General features: G+C 39.6%; 1 protein-coding gene across 4 annotated transcripts in view; it reads left to right on the top strand.

The window, feature by feature from the left end:
* The first annotated feature begins 12,584 nt into the window (after nt 1-12,584).
* HECTD2 (HECT domain E3 ubiquitin protein ligase 2) overlaps nt 12,585-15,143 on the top strand; it is a 123,045-nt gene continuing 120,486 nt past the window's right edge. Inside the window, exons 1-2 of one of the 4 annotated variants that reach the window (XM_020964155.2) lie at nt 12,585-12,797; nt 13,266-13,465. In XM_020964155.2, the coding sequence (XP_020819814.1) occupies nt 13,298-13,465 (168 nt within the window). In that variant the 5' untranslated portion in view covers nt 12,585-12,797; nt 13,266-13,297. Of the gene's footprint in view, nt 12,798-13,013; nt 13,466-15,143 lie in introns of those variants that run through there. The other 3 variants (XM_020964153.2, XM_078151000.1, XM_020964154.2) reach the window with 3 other exon arrangements.

Here is a 15,143-nt window from a genome sequence, read left to right as displayed (position 1 = left end):
TCCACCATTACAGAGTGCAATTCATCCATAAGTGATCAGACTATGATATTCTTGTCCATAAATTCTCATAAACTCCCCATGGAGATCTATCCAATGCTCTAAGGCCTTCCTCTTGTTCTCTTCATGTTTCATAAATACCATCACAACACTTGGTCTGTCCATCTGTTATCTCTTGCTCTTGCCAGCCCACCTCCTTTTCTGATTGTACATAACCTTATCCCACTTCTTCCATGTTCACCATTGGTATTATGTTTTAGCCTATTTATGCCCACCACATGTATCTGAATTTTCCTTTGAGTCACACACGACTTTGATTTATTGAAGACTGTGGTATACTATGGTTCACAGCTACACATCACCAGGAGAAATTAGTTTTTAGAAGAGTTTTTATACAGAGAGGCAACTTGGAAGCAATTAAAGTATAATTCCAAATTCAATACAGCTACTTTCTTCCTTCTATCCAGTCCTCAGCCCCATTCAGTGTTTGTCCTAGATATATTTACTGATAGATTAATTCGATGGAATGGCTATCCAATTGCATGTTTTAGTTTGGACAATAGGCATTTTCCATCCATTCGGTTTTTCATGAGGATATAATTATACTAATTTCTGATTTCATTGAGTAGGCTCTTTAGCAGTGTAGGATTTGATGCAATCAGCCCAATATTATCTGCAAACAAGAGCATCTAGAGGACTCTATCATTTATAGAGAATCTCTCCTCCATTTGGATCCTGAACAGAACATGCTTCATGACGGCTTTAGCAACTATATATTTTCCTTAAGTACTCAGGGAGGTGAATAGGTGTTAATCATATGATTCTAACAAACATACCAAGTATAGCAGTCTAGATCCTGTGCACAGTCAGGGCCCCAGGGCCAAGGGCTGTCAACCAAGCAGCACAACACCATTCGCTGATATGTCATTATTACATCCTAGATTTTTATCTGTAGTAGATGTCTGATTCATTCAACTTCTAGCTCAGCCCTTGACAATTAACCACATTCCCTTCTTTTATCTTCTCTTTATCTACCTTACTATTAATGCTCTATTTATCCATCTTAATTCAATGCTATAATTTAAACAGAATTTAGTTAAATTGGTAAATGTGTAGTAAAATCAGATGTATTAATTCCACGTAACAAAGATGATACATTTCAAGGTAGAACCCCATTTTAGGCTGGAGCCCATCTTCCTTTTCTTAGTCCCAGCATGAAAGAGATAACCCAAAAGGTTAAGATTTTATTATAGCCCGCTCATCTTCTCATGAAATACAAGCTGGGTGAAGATAGTTAACATGAGCAGATTAGAGAATGATGAGGAAACTTGAGTAAGAATTCTCATGGTTGTCATTATGTGAGCAAACAGGACACAGGATCATTCCCCCAGTATCTCAGGACTTCTGCTTCTGGGTCTACATGAGTACTTGCCTGTCCTAGAAATTTCAGAACTGAAATAAGGCATTTCTCAAATACCCAAGGGGCTAATGTCTTTCTCTCAAGCCCTGTTATGTTCAAATTCTGAGAATAATCCTTATATCCTATTTCAGTCTTCTTTCTCTACCATCTCCAATGACCCAAAATGCCCAAATAGCAAATTAAGCTTTGTCGAAATGTTGGAGTATTGGAAAGGAGATAGAATGTCTATGTTATATAGAAATCTAGTACAACTTTCAGACTGAGAAGTTTCTATGTAAGCTTCTAAAGAAATCTCAGTGTAGAGACTTAGAAATGAACTAAGCACTAGAACTAAGCTTTTAGTTCCATCTGCCTTTGCCTAAATTTCTCATTTGTTTTAATTCACTCTTGAGTTATAAGAATCTTCCACTAAAGTCTTAATGTGATATTCCATCATGGTGTAGAGATGACCCTGAGTTCTTGAAGTCCATAGAGGACTATAAGCTCTGAAAGGTCCTTCTATACTGAAGAGCCTTTAAATATTGGCCTAGTGACAGAATACATAACTGCTGTTCAAGGACCAGTTGTCTAATTTCTGAGAGTTTCATTACCAGATTGGCTAGAAAGTAATGAATATTTTGGTGAAAGTAACTATTAGCAAGTAACATATAGCAAATCAAAAAGAAATTGTGATCTGCTTTGGTGGAAGGAGTACTCAGTGATAGAAACACAGACCCATGAATTATTGAAGTATACGGAATCCTGTGACATGTTAGCACACTTTGACTTGGATTGGACAGCCTTCTTAGGACAAGAGACATTAAGTTGGAGAAATAGTTCAAGGAAACCAAGTTTCTCATGACCTAACAGCCAATAAAATTCAAATACATTTCTAATTAACCTGCTTACTTTATAGATCAGGGAAATTAGTGATGTTTCCTAGAACAGCAGCTTTCACTTTATAAACCAAGTTGTTCTTTTTACTTTCTCATCTTCTCTTCTCAATCTCTTTGTATTTATGGCATTCAACTTAATTTTACTTCTTCCAGCTGCTTGGATTTTCATTGATACAGTGGCATACAACAATAGTAGTTACTTATCTCCAGGCCAATGAGATTTCTCCCTTACATTAGCAATGAATCCATGACATAGAATGAATGAATGAAAAACTGTTTAAGTGTTTATTATGTGTCAAGCATTATACTAAGCGCTGAGGATACGAATAGAAGAGTAATTTCCACTTTATTTCTAGAAAGGAAATATTTTATGGCTATCCAAACTAGAACTATAAGTCAGAAAAATTAAATAATATCCTGCAGGAGAAAGCCATCTACTAGAAAGTGAAGGAGGAATGGATTGATTGCTTATGGTTTCAGGTACAAGTCCTTCCTTCTCATGTAGAGTTCAAGAAAGCCTTCCCATCTTCATTACATGTTACCCTGAGTGCTTATGTGGAAACTAGCGTTCTTTTTCTTTTTATGACACATAGATATTAGTTAATTTTTCAGCTAAAATGAGTATAACTAATGAGAAACCTCCCAAATTGAACCTGTGGTTCAATTGACAAAGAAATTTCCTCACAATGTCCATTTTCAGTAGGTAGTCTAATTATTGTTATCCCAATTTTTCAGATAAGGAAACTAAGACAGGTCTAATAAGCCCAACTTAAAAATCAAGGTTACATTTTTCTTTGCAGCAATCCTCCTTTCATGCGTGGTGTTTCTTTTTCCTGACCTTGTAGAAAATATCTTTTCCTTTGTATATAAATGATTTCTTTTACTTCATGTTTTTAAAACTGTCAGAATGAATACTTATCCATAATTTGAGTATGATTTTAGCATTCCCCTCAAAATGAGCCTGTTGACAGAAGATGGATATAATATGAATTATTCCAAATAAGATAATAGACAGAGTAAAATGGCAATGATGGTGTTTTTTGCTCATATTAAGACTTCCTATTTCTCAGAATTGGATATTTAAAGGAATTGCTAGTTCATTTATGCATTTGCTGTTGACTACTTGAGGAGACAATTCAATTTTCCACTAGGTAATGACTACTTAAGATGTATTCACTCTACTTCAAAACATAAAAGACGTAACAATTGGTGTCATTGAATCTGCCAGGAAAGCTTTTTGGATGACAGCAACACAGAATATGAATGATTTTTAGGTGTAGATTCAGAAATACTATCTCTGTCAAGTAGAGTACCAACTGACAATGTTCACAAACCACGATAGTAAAATGCAAGGACTTGTGAAGGCTCTGTGATCTCCAAAGCAGACCTAACCTACCTTTGACTCAGTAGAAAAGTCTTAGGGAATTATCTGAGGCACATAGAGTCAAAGCCCAGCCACTTCTTCTTACTTATAACTTCCATAGCTCTTCTTGCCCTTGAAATAGGAAAAATACGGATAACTGGGAAAGGAAAGCATCATAAGGAAATAGTACTTAGCTGAGTCCTAGAAAGAATATATGGAATCTCTGCAAGCAAGAGATGAAAGAGTACCTTCTAAGGATGAGAGATAGCTTGTACAAATGTACAGAGGTGGGAGACAGCACATCAGATTTGAGAAATACAAAGTGGTTCAGTTTGACCAGAATATAGACGTAGTTTTCAAGATTAATGATAATTTTAACATAGAGGACAAGAGACCAGAAGTGTTATTGCTAACAGACATAAAAGGAAAAAATGTAGACTAGGGGCAAAGGTCCTACTTGTTTCACCTAGCCTTTTATTTGTCCTAACTTCATTTGCATGCCAGTCAAGAAAAGATTGTGAGTTAGAGAGGAATCACTCCAGATTTCCATAACTCCCACGAGATTATTTTGAGCAGAGTCTCCAAAATTAGTTTCAGGGATATAAACTCTACATCAGGGATTTAGTAGGAATTAAAAGAAATTTTCTGATCTCAGGTCAAATAGTTCTCTGGGAGCAAGAATTTTGAGTGGGCACCAGAGAAAGTCAGCCAAAAGAATAAACTAAATCTTGACCTAGGGTGTTCTGAAGACTTTTGATGGCTGCTTTGTTAATAATTCTGGCTTGTAACCCTCAGCTATGCACTAAGATAGCTGTGGTTCTGCTGTAGCAGTGGTCAGGGACAGGCTTTCTAGCCATTGTATACCCAGTAGATAATAGTAGAGAGAGAGAGAAGCAATTGGCCTTGTAGAAACTAAAGAACTAAGACCCAGAAGAGCATTTGTCTCCATTCATCATATTTGTGGATGGGAATGATATACTAAGTAGGAATGAAAAGATAGATGAGAAGCAGATAATGGAAGTTTCCAATTGTAAAGCTAAAAAATGTTTATATTTTATACTAGAGGGGAAAGGATGACAATAAAGGTTTTCAAACAGTGGTATGATGTTGTCAGACAAAGATTATTTGGGGAGTTTCATGGAGGATAGATTGGATAGTGAGTACAAGATGATTAGAGTATGAATTAGATGTTCATTCACAAAGGGGAATAGATGCAAGAGGTATGGTAGTAGATTTCATAAGAATTGTCAACTGACTGGATATGGGGAGAAGGAAGAGTCAAGAGTCATTCCAAAGTTGTGAAAATGGGTGACCAGAAGGATGATAGTACCCTCAATAAAGATATGGGAATTTTAAGAAGAAGCTATTTTGGAGGGTATTTGGAGATAATGAATTCCATTTTACAGATGTTGAGTTTGAACAGCTGCTGGTAGGTAAAGAAATCCTAGGCAGGGAGGATAAAATAAGCAAGTGATTAATCTTAAGCAAAACAAATGCTAAGGATGCACAAAAACATTTACAACTCTTTCTGAGGTGGTAAAAATGGGAATCTGTCAGGGCGCCCATAAATAGGAGGATGGATGAACAAATCATGGTATGTACATGTGATGTAATACTATTGTGCTGAACTCTTATTAGCGTAATGTCCAACAAGGATTCCAGAGGACTAATGATGAAACATACTTCCTGATAGAGGTGAAGAACTCAGAATACAGAATGAGGCAAATTATTTTTTGAACATGGCCAATGTGGAAATTTATTTTGATGATACATTTTGTAATGGATTTTGTTTTTCATTTGTTCTCAATGGGGGTGGGAAAGATTGGGGGTTAGGGGAGGCAAGTGAAAAGCTGGATCTTTGGTCATTGAACTTAGCAATTAAAACATGACCTTTGAGAAGGTCATTTCAATAGGGTGGTAGGGTTAGGAACTAGACTGGAAGGAAAGCTGTAACAAGAAGGAAGGAATAGGTGGTTAGGAAGTAGAAGCCTTAAACATCTAAGTAACTTTTTCTAGTGTTTTAGCAGTGTTAGTAAGCATTTTATAGTTTCTACTATGTGTGAGGCACTGTGCTAAGTGATAAAAATATGAAAAGAGATTAAAGATAGTCCCTGTCCTCAAGAAACTCACAATCTAATAGGGAAAACAACAAGCAAATGAATATATACAAAAAGCTATACACAGTATAGGAAATAATTAACAGAGGATTAAGAAGGATTTAGAAAGGCTTCCTGTAAAAGGTGGGATTTTAGTTGGAACTGGAAGAAAGCCAAGGAAACTAGGAAGTGGAGATGGGGAGGGAGAATATTTCAGACATGGGTGACAGCCAGAGAAAATGCTCAAAGCCTGAATATAGAAGTCTCTCTGTAGAACAGCAAGGAGGCCAATGTCATTGTATCAAAGAGTATGTGTAGGGAAGTAAGGTATAAAAAAGATGGGAAAGATGAGGAGGGAGAAATTGGGTTATGAAGGGCTTTGAGTACCAAACAGGGGATTTTGTATTTGATCCTGGAAGTGATGGGGGCCTCTGGAACTTACTGAGTAGTGACATGGTCGGACCTGTACTTTTAGGAAAATCATTTTGGCAGTTGAATGGAGGATAAATTAGAGAGGGGAGAAGCTTATGGCAGGCAGACACCACCAGTAGACTATGGCAATAGTTCAGATGTGAGGTGAGAGGATCTGTACCAGGGTGATGGTGGTAACAGTGGAGAACAGGGGGCATATTTGAGAGATGTTACAACAGATTGGATATGGGAGATGAGAGATAGTGAAGAATTGAATATGGTACCTAGGTTGAGAGCCTGAAGGACTGGGAGGATGACATTACCCTCCACAGTAATAGGAAAGTTATAAGGGGGTGTCTCTTTTTTTAATGCTATCACCACCACCTGTGTTCCCCTTCTTGTTAGGTGCCAGTGACTAGGGCCTAAGTTCTATTAACCAATTAACATAGAACAGCTCTTGTACAGTGGTATTTATTTCAGTGATATAGCAGTAAGAAAAGTACAAATTCACCCTCTCCCCAAGATATCAATGGTATACTTTCCCCTTATCCAACCTCAGACTTTGTGGAGAAGTCTGGCCTTCTTTGTGGAAAAGAACAGGCTCATTTTTAGCTCATTTTTTACTTAATACTGGTCCAAGATCATTTACAGATGTGGTATGACTGCAAGATGAGGCTTCATCTCAGCTACCACTGGGCTGATAGCTGTGTGAATAGAGAGAAAGAGATGGCTGCAAAAGATGTTGTTAAGAAAGAATTAAAAAGACTTGGCAACTGAGCTTATGATAAAGTGTCAGTTTTCCGAGTGAAGTAAAAGATGAGGACATCTGCTGAAATGGAGGGGAGTAGGGTGGCACTAGGAACTTGAGAGAGGAACATGTTTGAAAAAGCTGCTTCTAATAGTGTGATAAAGAGTAAATCAAGGAAGAATGAAAAATTGTTGTGTAATCATGAACTAACATGAATAACATGAATATGTAATGATAACATGAATTTGTAATGGACTCAAGTCAGTACGGTTGCATGATTTTCTCTAACAACCTTTAACAGCTCAGGAGCAAAATCAAAGAAGGGGTATGGTAGAGATAATCTATAGTTGAGAATTAGCAGCCCATGAAAAGTAGGACATAGGAGCAAAACATCTAAGGATGAAGAACAGTGTATAGTTGAACTGGTTAATTTTAGGATCAATGCTGTGAAGGAAGGAAATTGAGTCTAGTAAAGGGATCATAAATGAGGAAGAGTGGAGAAACAAGGAAGAATAGAGGGACTAGAGCTCATGATGAGGATGAATTAGAAGTTTAAGAAGAGATGGAAAAAGCAAGATGATGATAGGAGAGGAAAATTTTAGAGGTCTTTGAGGTGGCAGATGTTTAGGTAATGATAAAGTAAGTGCAACCCCTGAGGGCGACTATGATAAAGACAGAGGTCATGGAAGTTGACACTGTTGAACTTAGGAGTTCGAAGTGTTCAAAGTGATCTACATGATATCTACGTGATAATTAAGCCCAAAGATAGGAGTTGGGGGTGTAGAGAAAATCAAATATATCCTCAAACAAGGATTTTTTTAATGTGTCATAGGCTTTGAGGGAAATTCCAAAAATGTTTTAAGCAATGGCAACATTATTGTTGTATGTAGCTTCTAGAAGGATATCCTTGAAGAATGCTCATTTAAAGGTATAAGCTCTGACATGTTTGTAAAAAAAAATCAGTAGCATTCTTTTATAGTCACACATTGTATAATCAATGCACTAATTACATACTTTCTTTAGTGGGGCTGTCAGGACATCTGGCAACTATTAAAGTTAGCCTAGTTGGTATTACAGCACATACTTGAGAAAAAGAGAGGAACTATATTTTTAATGTAGGTTTCATTAATTCAGACATATTTTCCTCTGCTATTTCTCATTAGCTAAAATTAGTGATGCTTTCCTTTATGTATAATTGAATAATTAATTCAGTTCTCCTCTATGAACTTAAAGTTTTGACTGGATTCAAGCAAAAACTCTCTTTCAGTTCCATTCTTATATTTTCAAATGTGACTTTTTATTTGTTTATTTAGACACTGACACTCATGTTAAACTCCAAATCTAGTGATCGGGTTCAAATCCTGTCATAGACATTTTGTGACCCTGAATGAATCAATTAGTCACTCTCAGCTTCAATTTCCTCCTCTGGGAAATGAGGATAATAATCGCATCTCCTTCATAAGGTTGTTGTGAATATTAAACGAGATAATGTATGCAAAGTGCTTTGTGAACCTTAAAGTGCTATGTACATGTGAACTATTATTATTGCTATTACTATTATTATCATCATCTCTATGCAGGAGAAGGGAAGGGAAAAGGAATGAGTAAAAAATGCCTACTATGTTCGAGGCACTGTGCTAAGCACTTTACAGTCATTAAGCTACTAAGGGGGTATTATAAATCACATTTTTGAGACTATACGCATTAATTTAATTGTTGGTATTGTCACTGTTCAGTGAGTTCATACATTATTGAACAAACTGAACCCTATCTATATTGCCATTCTTGCTACAAATGAGAACAGAAGGCATAAAGAATAACTAGAAGCTAAATAGAAGTCTGGTTCACAGGTCCTCCCCCAGAGTGGTGAATGAAAGAACTGGTATAGTTGGTTTTATTGTCCCTAAAGGGCAATGAGTAAAATCATTACTTCGATTATCTCACATCATAGTATTCCTGAGTGTAGAAAAGGGGATGGCCTTGAAGATAGCTGTAGTTCATACACCAACATTTTTTGCAGCAATTGATGAAGTAGAGAAATTCTACAAAGAATTCAACAGTATACTCCAAACAAAATCAACTTATTTCTTGAGATTTGGTGACTACAATGGTAAGCACAAATAAGGATGGCTTGAGAATATAAACCAACAAACAGATAAATGGATGAATGAATGAATAAAATAGCTGGAAAATATATCTGAGATAAAGAAATTTAAGAGGCCCATCGTGTGTATAGGATATTATTCAGGAAACTCAAGACATTCTTGACATCAAGATTCCTAAGTAATAATAAATTCACCCTACCAAGTCCTGCTCTCCTGCCTAATTATTGCATGGAGGTGATCCTGGGTTCTAAAAGGCCATACTTTTGGATCACACTAGAGTGTTAACCTTGTTGTAGATTGTGTATTTTGTCTGAGGGTGAGGCTGGCCAAGCTGGGAAGGGTTCCTTAACAGGTGTTTAGATACCTAGTTGTGAATTTCTTTGACCACACAATTCATAAACCTACTCAAGGAACTACAGAGTTTCTGATATACTTCAATGGAGTTAATACCCACAACAATGAAACGTTAGGTCACCTGAATTACAAATTCATACATAGGGAAGCTGCCAGCATGATAGCAAAATTGTCAGAGCTTTGCAATTTAATATCATGCTACTCTGTTAAATGAGTATTGGATTAGGTGATCTCTGTGGTCCCTTCTAGCTCTGAATCTTGGAATCCTAGCAACTTAACCTCATAAATGGGATATAAAATCCCAGAAATGTACTGACAGAAAAGCTTTGAAAAATGAATGAGGTAGAGGTCAAAGACCATTTTCTCTCACCCCACTTCAGTTTTCTGGCATCCCATTTCCACCACTATTCCTTACAGGGAAAAGATTGAACTGATTATGCTTACCGTAGTAAGTAAAAGATTAACTCCAAAATGTTTGAAGAATTCTACATAATGAAAGTAATTGGGCCTTAAAAAAAGTAGGGAAATGTATTGTTACTCATTCTAGTCTAATCCTAGAAATTCAAAATTCAGAAATGCTTTTTAGAAACATTTACTTTTAAATATTTTATTCTATTAAATCTTAGTACATTCATATACACCTTCATTATCGTTGCAGTACAACAAAAATGAAAGCACAAAGGGTAAAAAAGAATAGGGTATTTACTTCTAAGTCATTTTCAGCCAGGCACTTGTATGGTGAACTACTGAATGTAGTTGAAAATTATAACTCCAGGGATAATTTTTTCCCAGTTATTTGCCCCCACAAACCAAAACAAAGCTAAAACCATAACTTCAATATTGTTCAAACGGGGATTCTATAAAAGTCATAGTTGGAAGTCAGCTCTGCACCGCGGGCATGGTTTGTTTAAGATGGAAGGAGAAGCCTGAAAACAAATTCAAGAATAACTAATGGAGTGAGGGGAGGGAAGAGAATGAGATTTCAGGGTAAAGTCAGTTCATAAAATCTAAAGATGGATTCTTTTTCCTTCCAAGAGTAATTAATAAATACTTGTCTGTTGAGTAGATAACACTTTTCTAAACCATTTTCAATGAAAATAAAAATAGAGTGACAGCTCATGAATTACAAGAAGACAGACTTCTTGAAACTAAGAAAACCTAGCATTTATAATTTGGAGAGTTTTTTGCACATTGATTTTAACATTGACATTCAGTGCTGTTTACCGATTAGTGCAGATTCTATGTTTACAAAACATTTCCAACAGAAAACAGGATGTTGTAGTATTGAGAGATATTAAAAGATGTGATCATCTCTGCTAGTGAAAGGGGCACAATGTTATGAATAAAATGTTACCATAATTAAAAAATCATTTCTATCTGGATTAGTAATGCCAAAAAAGCCCCTGATAACTAAATATGGCTAGGCCTAATATTCTGGAAATTTACATTACTTCAAATTTAGCAGCTTAATAACTGTGTTTTTGGTAGTCACTTGATCTTCATGAGTCTTCAAAGACCCATTCTAGCTCTAAGATCTTATCATCTTATGCTTAATCCTGGAAGTGTATAGTATCATTTCTATTTCTCAGTCAGATTTTAAATGTCTAAAAATATAGGATTGAATGGGTAGAAGGAGGGTATATGTATGGGGAGAAGAATAAAACCTATTGAGAATTTATTACATTTTGGATTTTAACTTTGGTAGGTAATTTTTGATTTAATAGTAGTTGTAATTTTTTTTACTCATACTCAAATCCTTATAAGAAAGGTGCTGTACCAATGCAATGTTTGACAAGAATCTGGAGTCTGTTCTGATGCCTATGTCATTATTACACAAGAAGAAATCCGTAGCAGAAGCAAGATAGCCCATCTGCTGCCTATAAAGAAGAAAAGAATAGTCTGGGGGAGCCAGACAATAAGACATAGAGAAGAAGGGTATGATGGGGAGAAATGAGGTCTATGAAATCAGGGACTATTCCATCTATATTTCAAAACTTAACTCAGGGCTTGGCATGTAATAAGAGCTTAATAAATGTTTGTTGATTGGTCTACAGTAGGCCATTCCTGTTCCACTTACTGCTAGTACCCTCTCTCTGAGATTAACTTTCATTTACACTATATAGAATACATATTATATAGAATAAATTATATATATTATACATTGTATGTTATATATTTTAAATATATATTATAAGCAACTACATATAATATATACTTATATGTAAGTATACCTAGACTTACTATACTGTACTATTTGTTGTTCAGTCCCATCTGACTCTTCCTGACCCCATTTGGGGTTTTTTTGGCAAAGATACTGGAGTGGTTTGCCATTTCCTTTTCCAGCTCATCTTACAGATGAGGAAACTGAGACAAATAGGGTTAAGTGACTTTTCTAGGGTCACACAGCTAGTAAGTGTCTGAGGCCACACTTGAACTGACAAATACCACCCAGCTGCTCTCATACTATACTTACAACATATGTCTACTTAATTATGTATATACTTACGTATTACATATGAACATACATATGTATCATATGTATACACATATAGAAATACACATCTGTGTAAGTATGAGTGTGCCTGTATTTGTCTACTGCATTAGAATGAGAGGTCCTTGTGGGAAGGGACTAGTTCTTGTCTTTCTCTGTCTCTGGGACCTTGGCGTAGTACCTGGCACATACCAGATTGCTAGAGTTTAATAAAAGCTTCTTGACTGATTAAAGGAAGAGAGAGGAAGGAAAAAGTGGGGGTGGGGACAAGATGTAAGGCAGCAGGACTGGATAGAGGAGAAGAGGGTGAAAAAACCAGAGAGGGATGGGGAGAGAGTCAGAGGGGACGAAAAAGTTTAATGGGAAAGCGTTTCGGCCCGAGGCCTCCCTGGCCTAGGAGCTCTTATCCAGGTTTGGGGCAGGTAGCTGTCCGCGCCCCCGTCTGGGATGACTTTTGCATCCTTTGGAAGCAGCACCTCGAGGAAGAAGGACAGGCTGGGGGTCCTGGCAGAGTCCTTCAGAGGAGGCAGTACTCACTCGCGTGAGCGAGAGACGAGGGCTGGCTGCTGAGACGTCTCTGCAGGCGCGGAGGGGACAGGGGACCGAGCGGCCAGGGACCGGTTGGACCGGGCAGTGCCCGAGTGCCCTGGAGGCAGCGCGTACGCCGCGGAGTACGCCAAGCCTGCCCGGGCGCCCCGCCCCCGCGGGCTCTCGGCGGCTCTCCAGCCCCAGCCCATCCACAAATATGGCGGCTCCTGGGGCGGCCCCTCCTCCCGGGGCTCCCGGACTGGCTAGGGCGGGTCGCGGCCGCCGGCTGCCCGACAGCCCTGCCCTCGCTTGGTAGCGCTCCCCTCGAGCGCGGGGCCGGCTGCGGGGGCGCGGGCCGCTGCGGGCGGGAGGAAGGCGCGGGGCAGAGGCGGGCGATGTGGGCCCCCAGGTGACTGACTCACCGCCGCGGGGGGAGGGGAGGAGCGGGGCGGGGCGCGAGCCCCCAGGTGACGGAGCGGGCGCGAGGGAGCTGGGGGCGGTGGGGGGAGGGGCCCGGCGGGCGGGCTGGCTGGCTGGCTGGCGGGAGGAAGCCGCTGTCGCCCGCGGCGCGGCGGGGCGGGGGCGGGAGCGGGAGCACGGCGAGGGAGGGAGGGAGGGAGCGAGCGAGCGAGCGAGCGAGCGCGCGGAGGGGGAGAGAGCGAGGCAGCGGCTGCCTGGCGTTCCGGCCCGGGGGTGGCGGCGCGAGGAGGAGGTGTTTGCCAGCGGCTGGAGCGGAGCCCTCTCGCGGCCGCGGCATCAGCAGCATCCCCTGTATCCCCAGCATCCCCTGTATCCCCAGCATCCCCAGCATCCACGCTCGCCAGCACCGGTCCACCGCAGCCGCCCGCCGCCTCACGGCTTCTCCCTCCCGCTCCAGAAGAGGGTGTCCCTCGGCAGCTGGGTGACACCATGAATGAGGACGCTCGGGATCCCTCTCCGGCGGCGGCGGCGGCAGCGGTAGTGGAGGAGAAAGACAAGAAGGAGGAGGAGGAGAAAGGGAAAGCAGAGGAGCGAGAGAAGCTGCCCCCCATCCTCACCCCTTCCAGCAGCAGCAGCAGCAGCACCGCAGCGTCTGGGGTAGGTCTGCCTACTGATGTCACCTGGGAGCTCCCGGGGCTGGGATGCTGAAGGAGAGAGAGAGAGAGAGAGAGAGAGAGAGAGAGAGAGAGAGAGAGAGAGAGAGAGAGAGAGAGAGAGAGAGAGAGAGAGAGAGAGAGAGAGAGAGAGAGAGAGAGAGAGTGTGTGTGTGTGTGTGTGTGTGTGTGCGCGCCCTCCAAGTGAATCTGCATGGGGGGGGGCTTAGAGAAAGGAAGATTAATTAGCTTGATTCATTACCAGTCTCGTTTTTGGATAAATGTAAAAAGAATAGAAAAGCAAGGTGGCTAATTCATTTTTAATATTAAAAAATAGTTTTACTGTAGTTCTGGAGCAGTTTGCAAATTGAACATTAAAAGCTTTTGAAATGGGAAAGCTTTTGATGGGAAAGTGTTGAAATATCGGTAAGGTTTTCTACTCCTCCTTTTTTAATTATTTATTTATTTCTCCACCTAGTGTAACGGAGGGATGAGATGTAGGGATAAGCAGCCAGACTCGAAGCCAGGGAGACCTGGGGTTCAAGTCTCACCCTTGACTCATGGTGGTTGTATGACCCTAAGCAAGTCACTTAACCTAAGATTATAAGTTGCAGAGAGAGGAGGTACTGATCTGCTGCATTGGTGGAGGGAGTATCCTGACCTGAGAGTTCCTATACCGATGAAATCACAGATCCAGTTTCCATCCCAGTATCTTTGTGTGTAGTCTGTGTCTAATAGGCTAAACTGTTTAAATCAATTGTGTCACTTGTTCAGGGATGGATTATCTGGAGGGTGCCTGCTTGCCGTCTGAGGCAAGGAAAATTTCCCTGTTTCTTTGGTTTTGCTCCCTCCCCTATCATACTGAACCTGTTCTCTGGTGACTTACCTTTCCATTTCTGTAAAGTAAGTGGGAGGTATTGGTGTTAGTATTATTTTTCATATGTATAGAATGGTGACTTTTAAAAGCTTGCATAGACCTTTCATTTGAAGCTCAAGTTATCTAACCTTATCCAGAATGATTTTTCTTCAAAGATAAATTTTAAAGAACTTCCAAGCATTTCAAGCTTCATAATGCTAGAATATGTCATTTCTTCAGAGTATCCTCACCCCTCCTTTCCTTTGGCTGACAGTTGTAACACTGTCACACTTGGCACACAAAATTCAAGTCAGATCTTGATATATGTTTTTCTGTGGCACATACTTTAAGTAAAAACTTTTTTCTTAAGGTTTGCCAAAAAAAGTCTTGATACTAATAACAGTGAACTTTACATGCCAAAATAGTAAATGAAAGTTTAGTGCATATTGTAAATTTCCTTTAGTAATTCACTTCTTAAAACCACCCTCAAATGACTAAGTGCCTTACTAAAATAATTCAGTCTTTTTTTAATGTGTTGTATCAGGTAGGAATAGTGTTTTGATGCTGTAGATTTTTGAAATGTCTAAAGGCAGCTAGGTGGCGCCATAGTGCACAGAGTGCTGGGCCTGGAGTCAGGAAGACTCATCTTCCTGAGTTCAAATCTAGCTTCAGGTACTTAGTAGCTATGTGACTTTGGGCAAGTAACTTAACCCCTGTTTGCCTCAGTTTCATATAAAATGAGCTGGAGAAGGAAATGGCAAACTACTCCAGTATCTCTGCAAAATAGGGTCATGAAAGGTCAGATATGATTGAACAGCACAAAGGC

The sequence above is a fragment of the Phascolarctos cinereus genome, unplaced genomic scaffold, assembly GCF_003287225.1.
Source record: "Phascolarctos cinereus isolate Bilbo 61053 unplaced genomic scaffold, phaCin_HiC Scaffold_3;HRSCAF=262, whole genome shotgun sequence".
NCBI classification, from domain to species: domain Eukaryota; kingdom Metazoa; phylum Chordata; class Mammalia; order Diprotodontia; family Phascolarctidae; genus Phascolarctos; species Phascolarctos cinereus.
This window is presented reverse-complemented; position numbering and strand designations above follow the sequence as displayed.